This window comes from Peromyscus eremicus, chromosome 8a (assembly GCF_949786415.1).
Source record: "Peromyscus eremicus chromosome 8a, PerEre_H2_v1, whole genome shotgun sequence".
NCBI lineage: Eukaryota > Metazoa > Chordata > Mammalia > Rodentia > Cricetidae > Peromyscus > Peromyscus eremicus.
Genome location: NC_081423.1, coordinates 84,806,397 through 84,824,712, shown reverse-complemented (window position 1 = coordinate 84,824,712; position 18,316 = coordinate 84,806,397). Strand labels below are relative to the sequence as shown.

The 18,316-nt window shown below is 41.7% G+C and overlaps 1 protein-coding gene across 2 annotated transcripts in view; it reads left to right on the top strand.

Moving 5' to 3' along the window:
* The first annotated feature begins 688 nt into the window (after positions 1-688).
* The window catches only part of Gpatch8 (G-patch domain containing 8), a 72,642-nt gene continuing 55,014 nt past the window's right edge, over positions 689-18,316 (top strand). The window contains exons 1-2 of one of the 2 annotated variants that reach the window (XM_059271877.1): positions 689-838; positions 16,648-16,722. In XM_059271877.1, coding sequence (XP_059127860.1) covers positions 794-838; positions 16,648-16,722 — 120 coding nt within the window. In that variant the 5' untranslated portion in view covers positions 689-793. The remainder of the gene's footprint in view (positions 839-16,647; positions 16,723-18,316) is intronic. The other variant, XM_059271878.1, reaches the window with a different exon arrangement.

Genomic DNA, 18,316 nt, shown 5'->3' with positions numbered 1-18,316 from the left:
AAAAAGTACTCTCAGCAGGGTGGTGGTAGCACAAGCTTTTAATCCCAGCACTCGGGAGGCAGAGGCAGGCGGATCTCTGTGAGTTCGAGGCCAGCCTGGTCTATACACAGCAAGCTCCAGGACAGGCACCAAAACTACACAGAGAAACCCTGTCTCGAAAAAACAAAACAAAACAAAAACAAACAAAAAACCAAAACAGAAAAGGACTCTCCTTCGACTATGGAGGGGAGCCTCGGCTACATAGCGAGCTAGAGTCCAGCCTGGGCTACAGGAAACCCTGTCCAAAACCAACAAAAACACTGAAAAGCACTCTGGCTCTAAAGTCCTATCTCATGCTCCTGTATACTATTACTTGGCAAATACAGCATGGGCTTGAACGTAAACAAGAGCAGAAGAAAGGCTGTTTAACACCAGTAAGGTAGCAGAGAGGACGCTGCCCAAAGCCCACACACCCTGCCGCGCTGATCTTTCCCTCCGGAAGCGCTTGTAGGGGCTCTGGAGGAAGTGCGCATGCGCGGCCCGCCAGGGTCGCTCCGGGCGGTGCGCGAAGCCGGGCGGTGAGCGAAGGTTCCGCGAAGGTCCCGCCTCCGGGCCCACAAAGCGCCTGCGCCTCCGGAATTCCCGTCGGGACGCAGTCTTGCTCCCTCCCTCCCAACACCCTCCCCCCCAACCCCGCGGCTGCGCGCGCCCGGTGGGCGTGGGAGGAGGCGTGGAAGCAGGGAGGGGGCGGGTGTCGCGGGAGGGAAGGAGCGAACCGGAGAGCGTCGTCCTGAGGAGGAGTGAAGGCGGCAAAATGGCGGACCGCTTCTCCCGCTTCAACGAGGACAGAGACTTTCAGGTAAACACGGGCGTCGCCGAGGACCCCCCCGGCGGGCTCGCAGTGAGCCCGGGGCCGCCTCCCTCCCGGCCTCTCGGCTCTCTGGCCTCCTGCGCTCGGCTCCGCCTTGCACCCGGCTCTCTTTCCTGCCTCTCATTTCTCGAGGGGCCTCCCAGCCTGAGATGAGGCCGCGTCTCCGGCTTCATCCCCCATTCGCTTCGCCTCGTAAGCGCGGGGTTCCTCCTGTTTGGCCCTGGCTTTCGGCTCCCCGGCTGGGTGCTTTGTGGGGCTGCGCTGTGGTTGGCTCGGGGGCCTGTGGAGGCGCAGGGCTGGCCCTCGGGGGAGAGGGCTGGGGTCGGGAAGGCTTGGGGCCAGTGGTTTTCAGGCCAGGGCTTCCGAACCCTTGGATTTCGCTCGCCCCGATCGTCTTGGGAATCTTCTCTCCTTTTTCCTCGTTGTGATAAACAAACCTTTTATCGTCTGTCTAACCTTGTCCTCGCCCTGGGAAAGGGTACTCTGACTTATCAGACGCCTTTTTGTTTAGGCGAGCATTGAGCTTTCTCTGGGTATAAATACTACTGTTGTTTTCAGGCTGTTAATTGGGCTTGGGAAACAGTAAGGTATTAGGACTGCGGACTGGTGGAAACTTAACTTCGAATCCTACCAAGATTTATGAGGAGCATAATAATGGCCTTTTCTTTCCAAGCGTGAGATAATGCGTGCCTAAACCTTGGTTTTTCTTTCTTCATTTGCAAATGTTGATCTGGAAAAGATGTCCTTGTGATGGCAGGCATTTGAGGTGGGGGGACTCCAAGGCCGATTTAGAATAATTCGTCTTTTAGCTGTAGAAATTGTTACTGCAGAAATAATTGGAACTATAAAGGATTTAGTAGCCTTTGGCTATTTCTAGGTGAAACACATCCTCAGAGTTGCAAATCACTGCATTACTACCGCATCTTCTGGCAACAGCAATTTGGGTCAAGGGATGAGCCTCGGAACTCAAGTTTTTATTCCTTGGAGCTTACTCAAAGCAACACAGGAATAGTGTAGCTGTGTGACAGAAGGCGATTTGAAGGGTTTGGAGTCTTGGTGATGATTGGGTTGGTAAATAGACAAAACAATTGAACAGTTTTTTAAATCGACACTGTTTAACAGTCTTGTGCATAGAATGCTATGAGAAGTTTTGCAGCAGTAAGGAGTTTGGGGGTTGCCGAGAAGCCCTTGTGGTCATGTGCCTGCTGTATAGGCTGCAGCAAACATCTCAAGGTGTTTTCAGAATGTGTCGCAGGTCCACAGAAGTTTGATTCAGTTCAGTTTGGATGGTTGATGCCAGAGAAGGCTTTTTTTTTTTTTTTATAGCAAGCCCAATAAAGCAGGTGCAAAGTACATGAGCTTTATTAATTCCATTAACTTAAAATTACTTTAAGAGACATACATTACTGATGATGAAAACCTTTGAATGCTTTTCAGAGAAGAGAATTCAAGGTGACCTAGTAAAATTGAAACCGAACAGTGTAGACAGTTTAAGTTTTGAGGAAGAATGGCCCTCAACTCTTTCAGCAGGGCTCAAACAGGATTCTGAATGAAGACTGTGAAAACTGGCTATCAGGATGTGAGTGTTGTCACTTAGAAACTAAGTAGGAACCCTTTTTGATGCTTTAGTTGAGTTCATATAAAATCTGATTTCATGGGCTAGTGAGATGACCCAGTGGGTAAAAAGCCCTTGTGCTCCCCGAAAGTCTGACAACCTTGGTGATCCCTGGAAGGTGGAAGGAGAGACCGACTCCAAGATGTCTTCTGACCTCCACGTGTGTGTCCCCTCACATAACATACACACAAGATCATAACAAATTAAAAGTAAACTTTCATTTAAAAAGTCACAAAACACCTGATTTTAAGATGGCTGAAAAAGGAAGAGGAAATTAAAATAAATTAAAGAAAAAGCAGCTGTGGAGGTGGTTCGGGGACTTAAGTCTCATGACCTGAGTTCGATTCTTGGGATCCACAAGTGGAGGGAAGGATCCAAATCAGCTCCCAAAAGTTGTCTTCTGACACCTCCCGTGAAGTAAATAGAACAGCTTTTTAAAAAATCAAAGAGATGCAAAAAAAAAAAAAAAAAAATCAAAGAGATGCTTCATAGTTTTATTTTTTTACTTCTTCGATGTTATTACATACATTTTTAGCTGTATTTTCTGCACTTGCTCAGAAATAACCCACTTAAAATTTGAATCTCCTAGTATTTCGTGTAAATGAGAATATTGGAAACGGAAGATTTATTGATTGATTGATTGATTGATTGAGACCATGTCTCATGTATCCCACACTAGCCTTATATCTGCATTGTAGCCAGGAATGATCTTAATTTGTGATTTCCCCCGCCTCAGCAGTGCTGGGATTTCAGGTGTGCTCTTCCACACCGAGAACTCCTGGTACTAGGCAAGCACTTTATCCACTGAGTTAAATAACCAATCAGAAATTAAATTCTTTTTTTTTTTTTTTTTTTTTTTTTTTTTTTTTTTTTTTTGGTTTTTCGAGACAGGGTTTCTCTGTGTAGCTTTGCGCCTTTCCTGGGACTCACTTGGTAGCCCAAGCTGGCCTCGAACTCACAGAGATCCGCCTGGCTCTGCCTCCCGAGGCTGGGATTAAAGGCGTGCGCCACCACCGCCCGGCTAAATTCTTTTTTTTTAAATTACATTTTAAAAAATTATTTATTTACTTATGTTTGTGTGTATAATGGGTATGTATGCGGAGTAGGTTCTCAACCACTGAGTTATATTCCCAGTCCCTTTTGTAAATTATGCTATCATTTCTTTAAAAAAAAAAAAATTACTTTAAAAATAATTAAGGGCGGAGGCAGGCCAGTCTTAAGTTGGAGGATAGCCTGGTCTACAGAGTGAGTTCCAGGACAGCCAAGGCTACACAGAGAAGCCTTGTCTTGAAAAACCAAAAAACAGACAAACAAACAGAAAACTTAAGGGCTCAGGGTATAGTAAGTTCAGTGGTAGAGTACTTGCCTAATTTGTGAAGGGCCCTGGATTTGATCCTTAGTACTATGGTAGTAATAACAGTAACAATAAAAATAATAAAATGAGAAAATAGTCAATACACACACACACATATTTTTTGGTTTTTCGAGACAGGTTTCATTTCTCTATGTAGCTTTGGAGCCTGACTGGAACTCGTTCTGTAGACTGGGCCAGCCTCGAACTCACAGAGATCTGCCTGCCTCTGCCTCCTGAGTGATGGGATTAATGCCAAGGCCACACCCTAGCCTGGATGTTTTAATAAAAGAAAAAAAACATTGATCGGCTGTCAGTAGTGTCCTTTGGTTTTAAAGTCATTGAAGAAGAAATGAAACATAGTAAAATACTCTGAGTAATGTATCTGAAATATGTTTCAAGTTTAGATTACTCACAAGTTAAATGTAGCCTCCTTTTAAGGTTTTAAGTAGTTGAGCAAAATAGTACATATTTATATGTTTACCACTTGGGAGGCCAAGGTAGGAAGATTGTGAGTTTGAGGCCAGCCAGGGATACATAACGAGACCCTGTCATTAAAAAAAAGAAAGAAAGAAAGAAAAAAAGGCCAGTTCTGGTGGTGTGCTCCTGTAATCCCAGAATTTTGGAATTAGAGGTAGGAAAAATTAGGACTTCGATATCTTCAGTAAGCTGGTTTGAGGCCAGCCTGGGTTATGTGAAACCCTGTTTCAAAAACTGAATGAAGTGCCAGTAAGATGGTTCAGCTAGTAAAGTTACTTTCTACCAAACTTGCCTGAGTTTTATTCCCAGGACACACGTGCTGGAAGAAAACTGGAAGAAAACTGACTCCTGCAGTTTGTCCTCTGACCAGCTCCACCTGTGTGTTCCCACAAACGCACAAATACAATATAAAATGTTAAGAAATGAGAAAAAAGCATTATTCTTTAGGTTTTGTATATATTATCTTCACAGTAATCCTTATGAAGTAGCTGCTATTATTCCCATTTTTACATGAAGTAATTGCAGCATAAAGAGTTCAGTAACTTGCTTAATACATCTGTTACGTTGTAGGGCTTGAATTTAGATTGGCTTTTCCAATTTTTATTTTTCAAAAATGAAGTGTGTATGTATGTGAGGGGTTTGTGCTTGTGAGTACAGTACCTGTATGTAGGAGCCAGAAGAGGGCATCAGATCCTGTGAAGGTGCAGTTAGAGGTGGTTGTGAGCTGCCTCACATGGGTGCTAGGAGCCAAATTTGGGTCCTCTTTGAGAGTACTATATGTTCTTACTACCAAGCCACCTCTCTGACCCTTAGATTGGTTTTTTAACTTTAAGAAAAAAGGAGTCTACCTGTAGCTTTTCGTTTCTTTCTTTCTTTTTTTTTTTTTTTTTTTTTTTTTTTGGTTTTTCGAGACAGGGTTTCTCTGTGTAGTTTTGGTGCCTGTCCTGGCTCACTCTGTAGCCCAGGCTGGCCTGGAACTCACAGAGATCCACCAGGCTCTGCCTCCCTGGTGCTGGGATTAAAGACGTGTGCTGCCGCCACCACCTGGCACCTGTAGCTTTTCAAAGTGGCATTTTATCTTTAGAAACCTTTGTAATCTAGACTGATTTTTGTTTGTCTAATAGAGCTTTAACGACTCCTTTAGAATCTGACCTCAATTTCTGAATGAGACATCACCTCTTTCTGCATTTACTAAATAAGACGTTTGTTCACAGTTTCAAGTGTTGCACAAACCAATGAAAAATATATAATGTAATTTATGATAAGAACATTTTGGGGTTTTTGTTTTGTTTTTGTTTTTTTCAAAACAGGGTTTCTCTGTGTAGCTTTGCGCCTTTCATGGAACTCTCTGTAGACTAGGCTGACCTCGAACTCACAAAGATCCACCTGCCTCTGCCTCCCGAGTGCTGGGATTAAAGGCGTGCGCCACCACTGCCAGCAGTGCATTGAGTTTTTAAGAAAAAAGGATTACAGCAATGAGTGCAATAGATAAAGAAATGAATACCTCTTTTTTTTTTTTTTTTTTTTAAAGTCAGGGCCTTACCTTTTAGTCTACCCTTGTCTGAGACTCATAACATTTGTCCCCAAGTGCTGCGATTACATGCAGGCATGAGCCACCACATTTGGCTCAGGCTGTTTTTGTTTTTGTTTTTCTTAAGATAGAGTTTCTCGGCCTAGGTGGTGGTGGCGCATGCCTTTAATCCCAGCACTCGGGAGGCAGAGGCAGGCGGATCTCTGTGAGTTCGAGGCCAGCCTGGTCTACAGAGTGAGTTCCAGGAAAGGCGCAAAGCTACACAGAGAAACCCTGTCTCGGAAAACAAAAACAAAAACAGAGTTTCTCTGTAGCTCTGGCTGTCCTGAAGCTCACTCTGTAGCCCAGGTTGGCCTCGAACTCACAGAGATCCGCCTGCCTCTGCCTCCCAAGTGCTGGGATTAAAGGTGATGGTGGGTGTCATCCTTTATTGTTTTACACCTTACTTTTATGGGGGGGGTATTTTTTCCCTATTTTCACATTTATTTGTGTGTGTGTGTGTGTGTGTGTGTGTGTGTGTGTGTACCCAGGTGCCATGTTGCATGTATGGAGGTCAGAGGACAATTTGTGAGAGTTCATTCTCTCCACTATTTTGGTCTCATGGATCAAACTCACATAGACAGGTTTGGCAACAAGGGCCTTTATTTGCTGAGCCATCTTGTCATCGCTTGATTTTGGATTTTCCTAGGAAGTGAAAAATAATCTGGCACTGTAGTCTGTATTTCAGTTTGGTGTGGTATTTGTGCACCTCTCATTCTGTAGGCAGTTGAACTGTGACTGTTGAGATCATAAGATAAAACGTGGAAGACCTGTTGTCAGCAGCCCTGGGCTCCTTCGGTACTAGGGGATAGGATCAGGGCCTAGACTTCCCTCTCCTCCTTAGTGCTGGGCTTAAACATAAGGGAGTGTTTTGAGAGCCTGGTGTTTACTGAGCAGACCTAGCCTGGGTGCCCTTCTCTGCCTAGCATGGGGGAAATATTGTAATGATCATAATAAAAATGTAACATTTGCTCAAGAACTTTCTAGACTCTGTTTACATGATCACAGTGTTAAATCGCAGTAAGAAAGCCATCTGTTACTTTTATGTAGTATGTTTTTAGGATTCCTTTTGGGGCCCTTTTTCTCCCTTTTCCTCCCCTTATACTGGGGATCAAAAATCAGGGGCTTGATCATGCTACACAAGTATTCTACCATTGAATTGTGCCTTGCATCTTTTATGTGCCATCGGTGATAACAGAATGGGACTCTCAGAAGAGTTTTACTTGAAAAGAGGCTCATAGTTTTAAGATATTTAGGTCCCAGAAACAGGTTTTGTGTGTGTGTGTGTGTGTGTGTGTGTGTGTGCATGTGTCTAGTACTATGGAAGAGAGTTGCTATTCTAATGCAAGTGTGCAAGAAATAACAAATGGACAGATTTTATTCTTTTTGTTAAATTTATTTTTCTATTATCAGCTTTGTACAGTATAAATTCTTATCCTAATAGTGAAATGTTTCATTGAGGCTTGCCCAGTAATTGAGTAAAATCAAAGCTTATTATAAGCCACAGTCATCCTGTGGTCCCCCCTGCTATATAGCCTCCCTGGTTCTGTGGGTTGCAGTCTGATTGTTCTTTGCTTTATATCTAGAATCCACTTATGAGTGAGAACATACCATGTTTGTTCTTCTGGGTTTGGGTTACCTCACTCAGGATATTTTCTAGTTCCATCCATTTGCCTACAAATTTCATGCTGTCATTGTTTTTCTCTGCTGAGTAGTACTCCATTGTGTATATGTACCACATTTTCTTAATCCATTCTTCAATTGACAGGCAGGCATCTAGTTTGTTTCCAGGTTCTGGCTATTACAAATAGTGCTGCTATGAACATAGTTGAGCTTGTATCTTTGTGGTATGATTGCGCATTCCTTGGGTATATGCCCAAGAGTGGTATGGCTGGGTCTGGAGGTAGATCGATTGCCAATTTTCTGAGAAACCGCATACTGATTTCCACAGTGGTTGTACAAGTTTGCACCAACAGTGGAGGAGTGTTCCCTTTGCTCCGTATCCTCTCCAACATAGACTGTTATTAGTGTTTTTGATCTTAGCCATTCTGACAGGTGTAAGGTGATATCTCAGTGTTTTGATTTGCATTTCTCTGCTGATTAAGGATGTTGAACATTTCTTTAAATGTCTTTCAGCCATTTGTGATTCTTCTTTTGAGAATTCTCTGTTTAGCTCTTTAGCCCATTTTTTAATTGGATTGTTCAGTATTTTGATGTCTAGTTTCTTGAGTTCTTTATATACTTTGGAGATCATTCCTCTGTCAGATGTGGGGTTGGTAAAAGTCTTCTCCCATTCTGTAGGCTTTTTGTCTTATTGACCATGTCTTTTGCCCTACAAAAGCTCCTCAGTTTCAAGAGGTCCCATTTATTAATTGTTGTGCTCAGTGTCTGTGCTGCTGGTGTTATATTTAGGAAGTGGTCTCCTGTGCCAATGCGTTCAAGAGTACTTCCTACTCAGATTTTATTCTTGTTTTTTGTTTTTTTTTCCTTTCAATTGGAACAAATGTCATAAGCTATAAAAGTCAATGTCAGGGCTGGAGAGATGGCTGAGAGGTTAAGAGCATTGGCTGTTTTTACAGAGGTCCTGAGTTCTATTCCCAGCAACCACATGGTGGCTCACAACCATCTGTAATGAGATCTGGCGCCCTCTTCTGGCATGCAGGCAGAACACTGTATACATAATAAATAAATCTTAAAAAAAAAAAGTCAATGTCAGCTATGCTTGGGATACTAAAACTTAGATAAAATCATTACCATTTACATTCCCATAGTATGAGAGATGGAAAAGATTTGATTCAGGGATAAAACTAATAGTGACCAAAGGAATATCAGCTGAAGGTTCACTAGAAGTATTCAGAAAGTAAAGGATGTCAGGCATGCTGGTGTCCCTGGTGTCCCACCCTGGAATCTCAGTGTTTAGGAGGCTGAGGCAAGTCTGGGCTACAGTTAGAGGCCAACCTGAGCCACATACTGAGATGTTATTCTCCAAACAAATGCCCTCTTCTGGCCTCTAAGGACACACACAAATATTAAAACTTCCTTTTTGTTTGTTTTTCTTTTTCTTTTGTTTTTTTTCTTTTTTTTTTTTTTTTTTTTTTTAATTTATTTATTATGTATACAATGTTCTGCCTACATGTATGCCTGCAGGCCAGAAGAGGTCACCAGATCTCATTATAGATGGTTGTGAGCCACCATGTGGTTGCTGGGAATTGAACTTAGAACCTCTGGAAGAGCAGCCAGTGCTCTTAACCTCTAAGCCATCTCTCCAGCCCTTTTTTTCTTTTTCAAGACAGGGTTTCTCTGTGTAGCCCTGGCTGTCCTGGAACTCACTCTGTAGACCAGGCTGGCCTCAAACACAAAAGATCTGCCTGCCTCTACCTCCTGAGTTCTAGGATTAAAGGCGTTACCACCAATGCTTTTTTGAAGGAAAAACAAAAACTCCCAAAGGGCACAGGATATATAATGCTTAAAAACCTTTAAAAAAAAAAAAAAGATTTACTTATTACGTATACAATGTTCTGCATGCATGTGTGCATGCACAACAGAAGAGGACACCAGATCTCTTTACAGATGGTTGTGAGCCACCATGTGGTTGCTGGGAATTGAACTCAGGACCTCTGGAAGAGCAGCCAGTGCCCTTAACCTCTGAGCCATCTCTCCAGCCTCAGCAAAAAACATTTTAAAACATGGCTTATATGAAAGTCTTATTTCCAATTCCATATGAATAACAAAGAGAAAGACATTCATTAAAAAAGATCTTTTGGAAAAAAAAGTCTTTTGCACTATTTGGTGGTGTGCACACCTTTAATCCCAGCACTGGGGAGGCAAAGGCAAGTGGATCTCTGTGAGTTTTTCTTTCTTTTTTTGTTTTTTGAAACAGGGTTTGTTTCTGTAGCACTGGCTATCCTGGAACTAGCTCTGTAAACCAGGCTGGCCTTAAACTCATGACATCTGCCTGCCTCTGCCTCCTGAGTGCCCCCAATTAAAAGCGTGTGCTACCATTGACCAGCATGATTTTCCGTTTCAAGGATAGTTTTTTTTTCTTCTCTCTTGCTACATTCCCTTTCAATAGTAAAATTTATTCATTTGGAATGTGTTTGTGTTTGTTAATAGATTAAATAAATATGGCTGTCTTGTATGGTTGTGTCTGCCTCATGCCACTTCTTTCAAAATTTGAAGTTTAGCAGGGCATGGTGGCACATATATATAAAATCCTAGCTCTTAGGAAGCAAAGGCAGGTAGGTGGATCTTTATGGATTCAGGGCCAGCCTGTCTAATAATGAAACTGTCCCACCCCCCCAAAAAAAGGACGTTTATTATTTATTGTGTTTGTAAGGATGAGTGTGGGCTGTGAGTGCCACAGTGTGCTTGTAGAGGTCAGAGGACGGTTGTGATAGTTTTCTCCTTTACCATGTGGTTATAGGAATCACTTACTGCACTCTCCATTTCCTTCCTTCCTTCCTTCCTTCCTTCCTTCCTTCCTTCCTCCTTCCATCCTTCCATCCTTCCATCCTTCCATCCACCCATCCACCCATCCATCCATCCATTTATCTGTGGAAGATAGAAACAAAATCATTTTGTAACTTTTTTTTTGTTTTTGTTTTTTGTTTTTTGTTTTTCGAGACAGGGTTTCTCTGTGTAGCTTTGTGCCTTTCCTGGAACTCACTTTGGAGACCAGGCTGGCCTCGAACTCACAGAGATCCGCCTGCCTCTGCCTCCCGAGTGCTGGGATTAAAGGTGTGCGCCACCACCGCCCGGCAACTTTTTCTTTTGAGACAGTCTCATATATCCCAGACTGGTCTTGAACTTGCTGTGTAGCCAAGGATGACGTTGAATTTCTGATCCTCCTGCCTCTGTCTCCTAAGTGCTGGCTGGGATGGTGTATGCCACCATACCTGGTCTGTGTGATGTTGGAGATTGAACCCAGAGCTTTGTGCATATTTGGCAAACATTCTTTTCAATCGAGCTATGCCTGTACCCAACATCATTATATGATCTGAATTTAGAAGTCCAAATTGAGGTCAGCAAACAGCTGTGGTTAAAGGTGCTTGCTACCAAAAGCCTGAGTTCAATCTGTAGGACCCACATAGTAGGAGGAGAGAACTAACTCCCACAACTTGTCCTCTGACCTCCATATGTGTGCCGTGACACAAATGTGTACACACACATGCATACACATAATTGTAATAGTGAAAAAAAATCCTTAATTATAGATAAATATGTTATTTGAGTTGTGAGGTAGGGCCACAGTACTAAGTTTGCTCAGAGACATTAGACAGTCTCTAAGGAGTGTTGATAAATGGAGTAGAAAAGATAAAGCTGGGTGTGGCAGTGTATGTCAGTGTCCTCAGCTCCTTATAGTGAGTCCAAGGACAGCATGGGCTGCCTGAGACAAGAAGCAAACAAATGCCAAGCATGGTGGTGCATGCCTTTAGTTCCCGCCACTAGGAAGGTAAAAGCAGGCAGATCTCTGTGAGTTTGAGGCCAGCCTGGCCTACAAAGCAAGTTCTGGGACAGATAGGGCTGTTACACAGAGAAACTGTCTGGAAACACCAAAACAAAAAAGGAATTTTAGTTGGTGATGGCAGGAAAGACAGAGACGCGTGTAATATACTTACTAGTCAGAATCAAGTTAAAGGTAGACTAAGAGGCATGTCGAAATTAAAATCAATTTAAACTTGGCTCACATCTCATCTAGATGGAAAAGAGTCACATGTTTACAGCTTTGTTAATTGATATGATCATTCATCAGAAACTTAAGACCTGGGCCAGCAGTGTGGTTTAAGCCAGTGCTCTTGCTGAGAAGCCTGATGACTTGAGCTGATTCCCCAGAACCTACTATTCCAGACTTTTTTCTTTTAGGCCACCAATCAGCTCCCAAATCATGACATGGAGACTTATTATTAGTTTTGAATGCTCGTCCTAGCTTAAGATCATCTCTGACTAACTCTTTTAGATTAAATTAACCTGTTTATCTACCTTTTCCCTCAGGGCTTTTCACCTTTCTTTCTCTATGTCCTACTCTGTCTGCTGCCTGGTGACTGCCTGTCTGGCCCAAGACATCTCCCCTGTTCTCTCCTCCTCCTTTCTCGAGCCTAGATTTCTCCTATTAATTCTCTCTGCCTGCCAGCCCTGCTTGTCCCTCTTCTGTCTAGCTATTGACTGGTCAGCTTTTTATTAAGACCAATCAGGTGCCTTAGGCAGACAAGGTAAGACAGTAACACATCCTTTCATAATTAAACAAATGTAACACATCTTTACATAGTTAAAATACTCTATAGCACCTACAAAAAAGTAGAAAGAGAACCAGCTTCTATTATCCTCTGACCTCCACACAAGGGCCATGAGTATTTGCCCACACACATCATACCTGCAAGTGAATTCAAACACATACATACCCAAATAATAAATAAAGTGAACTAAAATTAAATTACTAAAAGCTAAATAAAAACTACAAGGGAGTTCCAGCAGTGGTGGTGCACGCCTTTAATCCCAGCACTCAGGAGGCAGAGGCAGGTGGATCTCTGTGAGTTCGAGGCCAGCCTGGTCTTCAGAGTGAGTTCCAAGATAGGCTCCAAAAGCTACATAGAGAAACCTTGTCTCAAGAAACCACGGAAAAGAAAAAGAAAAAGAAAAAGAAAAACCACATGGGGGGCAGGCGTGGTGGCTCATGCCCTTAATAAACTCAGCATTCAGAAAGTAGAGGCAAGAGGATCTTTGTGAGTTGGAGCTAGCCTGGTCTGTATATGGAGTTTCAGGACAGCCAAGACTAAATAGAAAGACCTTGTTTCAAAAAAAGCAAAAACAAAACAAAAAACCCACTTTGAGTCCACTGACTTCGATAAGTAACTTTTTGTTTGTTTGGTTTTGGTTTTTGAGAAGTAGTTTTTCTGTATAACAGTCCTGGCTGTCCTAGAACTCACTTTGTAGACCAGGTTGGCTTCAAACTCACAGAGATCTACCTGCCTCTGCCTCTTGTGAGTGCTGGGATTAAAGGCATGCACTACCACTGCCTGGCATAAGTAACATTTTCATTACTATATTTATTTGTTTATCTGTTTATCTATCTATCTATCTATCTATCTATCTATCTATCTATCTATCTATCTATCTATCTATCTATTTATATGTGGGGGCACATGTGCCACAGCAGATATGTGGAAGTTCAGAGGACAACTTTTTTGGGAAGTGGTTCTCTCTTTCCACCTCATGTTCTGGGGATTGAACTCAGGTTTTCAGTCTTGCTCACCAACTGTTTTTGCCATCTAAGCCGGTGGTTCTCAACCTTTCTAATGCTTCAGCCCTCATGTTGTGGTGACCCTCCCATCCATAAAATTATTTTCGTTGCTACTTCATAACTAGTTTTGCTACTGTTATGAACTGTAATGTAAATATCTGTGTTTTCTGATGGTCTCAGGCAACCCTGTGAAAGGATTGTTTGACCCTCAAAGGGGTTTGGACCCACAGGGTGAAAAACACTTCTCTAAGCCATCAAGACAGCCCTCGTAAGTGTTTTCAGGGGTGGAGATGGAACTGAGTAGTAGAGTGCTTGTTTAGAATGTGCAAGGCCTGGGTTAGATTACCCCAGAACCATAACACAACATTCATTTCTTTTTCAAAAACTCTTGTAACATTAAAAATACATATATATATCCTCAGTACAGGAAAAAAAGGGAGCCAACCAGAAAATTAATATTTGATTCAATGCTATCTTATTTTTTTTATTTTTATTTTATTTATTTATTTTTTATTTTATTTTATTTTATTTTATTTGGTTTTTCGAGACAGGGTTTCTCTGTGTAGCTTTGCGCCTTTCCTGGAACTCACTTGGTAGTCCAGGCTGGCCTTGAACTCACAGAGATCCGCCTGGCTCTGCCTCCCGAGTGCTGGGATTAAAGGCATGCGCCACCACCACCGGGCTCAATGCTATCTTATGATTTATTCTTTCCTAATGAAGCAGATAGGTCTGAAAAAAACTGCAGTTAGAAATAACTTCCTAGAAATCTTAACTGCTTTGTCTTCTTGTTTCAATGACAATTTGTTTGATTATGCTTACATATAACATTGTATGGGAACATTTATCTCTCAGCAGATCAAATCATCTACAAAAAACAACATTAGCAACTCAGACAGTATGATGAACTTTTCTGTATGTTCTTCTAGTATGACATTTTGTTTTGTTTTGAACAGCATTTTGCTGGGTAGCTCCCTCCAGGATGATGGGGTGGAACTATCATTTCTTCTGACTCTGTCTCTGTCCTGGAATTACAGATGTGTTCCCCTATACCTAGCTATGACTTACTTTCTAGAGCATAAAGAAACATGAATTAAGATTGTAGAGATGGCTCAGTAGTTAAGAGAAAGTTCTGCTCTTGTAGAGAACCTGAGTGCAGTTTCCAGCGCCCATATCAGGCAGCTCACAACTCCAAGAAGATCCAGTGCCTCTGGCCTTCTCCTTGGGCACCTGCACTCATACATAATTAAGGGTTTCTCTATGTACCCTTGGCTGTACTGGACCTCACTTTGTAGACCAGGCTGGCCTTGAACTCAGATCCCACCTGCCTCTGCCTCCCGAGTCCTGGGATTAATAAAGACATGCCCCACCATGACCTGGCAATAATAATAAATCTTAACAACAAAAAAGGAATACAGAGCAAATACCACGGCTCTTGCAGACAAGCTTGACCACTTGAGTTTGATCTGTGGGACCCACATATTGGAATAAAGAACTGACTCCTGGAAGTGGTCCTTGAGGTCCTCCTCATGGTGGATTGGCACATTCATGGATGCACAAGCACACATATAAATAAGTAAATATAATAAAAATAGTTAAAAAGCAATGCTGTCTTCCTGATGCAGTCAGTTTAAGCATAGATGTCACGTGGATGTTGATAATGTTTTTAGTTAACAATTTAGACATTTGTTGGGGAAAAAAAGTTCAGAATTTTAGATTTAGTCTTTTTTTTTTTTTTTTTTTTTTTTTAAAAATTTCCCAGGGCTTGTGATTGAATGTAGGGTCTCTTGCGTTCTGGGAAAACACTTTACCTCTGAGCAGCATCTCTAGCTCCCAGACACAGACTCTTTTAAACTCTGTTATATATTTATAAAATTTGTTTGAATGTTTTGCCTGCTTGCATGTATACTGTGTCATGTCTAGTGCCTGAGGCAAGAAGAGGATGCTGGAACTGGGGTTACAGAGGGTTGTGAGCTGCCATGTGGATGCTGTGAACTGAATCCAGATCCTCTGCAAGAGCAGCTAGTGCTCTCTCTTACCTGCTAAGCTATCTTTCCAGGCTCCCAGTCATAGACTTTTTAAAAAAAATGTGTATCGGTGTTTTGTCTGCATGTGTACCTGTGCACCACGCGGATGCTTGGTGCCCTTGGATCCCCTGGGGTTGGAGTTACAGATGGTTTTGAGCCAACAAACATGTCAGCAAAGGGAATCAAACTTGGGTCTTTTGGAAGAGCAGTCAGTACTCTTAACCACTGAACCGTCTCTCCAGCTCCAGATATAGACACTTAAGGTTTTTCTTTTTGTTTTGCTTGCCTGCCATCTTTCACTATTTCTTCCTTTCTTTTTGTTATTTTCCTGTGCTGGTGATTGAACTTAGAGTCTTGTGCATAGTAAGCAATGTGTCCCTGTCCTCATGTCTCCCCCCCACCCCCATCCTGTTTGGTTGTGTGGCACTGCTGTCCTGGAATTTGTTCTGACTTCCAACTCAAAGATCTGCCTGCTTCTGCCTCGAAGTACTGGGATAAAAGGTGTGTGCCAGGCCTGCTAGTCAGCTTGTTTACCAGTGAATTATTATTTTTATCTAAGTTGTTCTATTTACCAATAAAGACTTGGGAGTCAGATGTTGGGGTGAAAACCTGCTAGATCAGAGAAGCTGAGAAGCAGCCAGCTGACCTTACTTTTTGGCCAGAGACCCACAAGAGAGTGTCTCTTCTTCCATCCCAAACCAAAAAGACCTGAGAATCCCTTAAGTCCCTCCCTATTCCTTCCGGTGTGTCTCTCTATCCATCTTCCTCTGCCCTCTGTTCTCTATGACTAGTTGTTGGCTCTGCTCCCATCCAAGGTTAATTTTATTAACACAGTCTGGGAATTTCATAGTGCGATCAAATATCCCCCAACAAATTATACCTCCAAATTCTAGTGAAGAGTTTGTGTTTGCATGTGTAGACTCACCTGGCATAGCTTATTACATGTGGTGGTCAGAGGATGACTTTATGGAGTTCTTCTCTCTTTCCACTTCTACATGGGTTCTGAGGATCAAACTCAGGTTACCAGGCTTGCATACTTCCCTTCTGAGCCATCTTTCCTATCCTGAACTGATTTTATGGGTGAGTGTATACCTTCTGTATCCCAGGATTGAACCTAGGACCTCATGTGTGCTGATTAAGAACTCTAACTCTGAGCTGCATCATCTGGTGGCAATTTTTAAGAAAAATATATTTTTTTATTTAGCAGTATGTGGGGTTTGTGTGTTTTATGGCACACATGAGGCTATCATGGCACAACTTGACTGAAGTAGGTTCTCTTCCATCATGTGGGTGCCAGGGATCAAACTTGGGTGGTCAGGCTTGGTGGCACATGCCTTTACAGTATGGAGCCATCTCACTGGGCCTTATAGAATTTTTTTTTTTTTAAAGAGTCTCAATTTGTGGTACAGTTTTGGTTTTCTGCTGAAAAAAAGTACTAAAAATAACTTGTACTTGGTTGGGTTATCAGTCACTTTAATATTAATTACTTTTGAAAAATAACTGCAGGGTTTTTTTTCCAGGGTAATCACTTTGATCAGTATGAAGAAGGACATTTGGAGATTGAGCAAGCATCCCTTGACAAGCCTATAGAATCGGTAAGATGACCCGTGCTCACTTTGGGTCTTAGTCAGTTAGTTAGGCAGAGCTCGTGTGACCCGTGATGTGAGTGAAGTTAAACTTAGGTAGAACGAACAGTACAGTTTAGAGCCGTTATCCTGCATGCCCTGTAGTAATTAGGTGAGGTTTGGATGTGATTAATAATGTTGGGAAGTCAGTGTAAAACACAGAGAAAAAAGTCAGGATTTAATGGAAAAAATGTCATTTTGGCCCATATTAAGCTTTGATAAAGACAGAAAGTTGGGTGTAGTGTTTTTGTAAATTGAGTAAAGGAGTAAAATGTATTTTGATCCTTTAATACCTTTTCTGGGCAGTATAATCATGTGTGAAATGTTCCAGTAGAAAGAGTTAAGAAGTTGCAAACTGTTAGACCCTTGGGAGGAGACATGGTAAGCTTGGCCTCTAGCTTAAGAAATGTTTGGTGGTTTTTGGGTTTTTTTTTTGTTGTTTTTTTGTTTCTTGTTTTCAGGTCAGAAGTTAGTTATTTTTGTCTTTTCACACTTCTTAACCTATGACAACAATGATACCAAGTCATAGAACAAGGGAATTTATTTTCTTTGTCTCTTAATTAAAAAAAAAAGTATTAAGTTTTGAGCATTTAAAAAAGAAAACATTATTTTTGAATAACTATCCATTGTTAAAGTGTCTAAACTTGTTACTGTCGGTATTAAAACTTTATGCTTATATATACATACTTAAAAGGATTTCTTTGAAGCATTGGTAAAGCTTGAATGGATAAAAGGTCAGAAAGGGAGTCCTAGTTTTGTATTAGTCAAGATAGGTCCCCTCCATGGAAGAAACACTGGTTGCCTTTTCTTCTGGGAGATAACAAGAAGGCTTAGAAAGTATAGATAATTTAGCTCTTGTTTTCAAAACTAACATAGTAAAGGATCAACATATATTTATGTTCCTAATTAGGTTGGTGTTGTGTGTGTTTGTGTGTGTGTTTAGATGTTTACAGAAATTTACACAACTTGGGGTGTTCGACATTTTTCTTCCACAGCAGTTGGCCCATATTAGCTAAGCAGCCATGATCTGGTTTGTATTGCACGGTCTGCCTTCTTTTAATTTCTTCTCTAGGGTTTCTTTCTCCCCTACCTCCCCTTCTTATTTCTGTCTTTCTGGTCCAGTGAACACTGCATATAGTACTTTCTGTCTTAATGTGCTGGCATGATGATGCTAGACTAGGCATGGCAGTAATTGATGACGCATGTGATAATGCTGCAGAGGGAGAGTTCATATCTGATAATGTGCTGAAAGTCCAGTTTTATATTGTAACATAAGATTAAAATGCCACGCCCATTTTGCTGAGTTAAAAATCACCAAGATATGTGCCTTGTTCTGTTTTGGAGATTATCATCAGGCAGAATTTTATAATGAAATCCATAGGCAAGATACATGGTTTTGTAATCGAAAACGATTTAGTTTTCCCATTTTAATTTAAAAATATTTCTTTGTGTCAGAGTTTTAAGAACAAACCACTAGTAACAACTCCCCAGTACCGTATTCTGTGAGGCACATGGATAAGCTCTTTCTGTTGAGTACTTTGACTTGTCAGTATCAGGAAGTTTA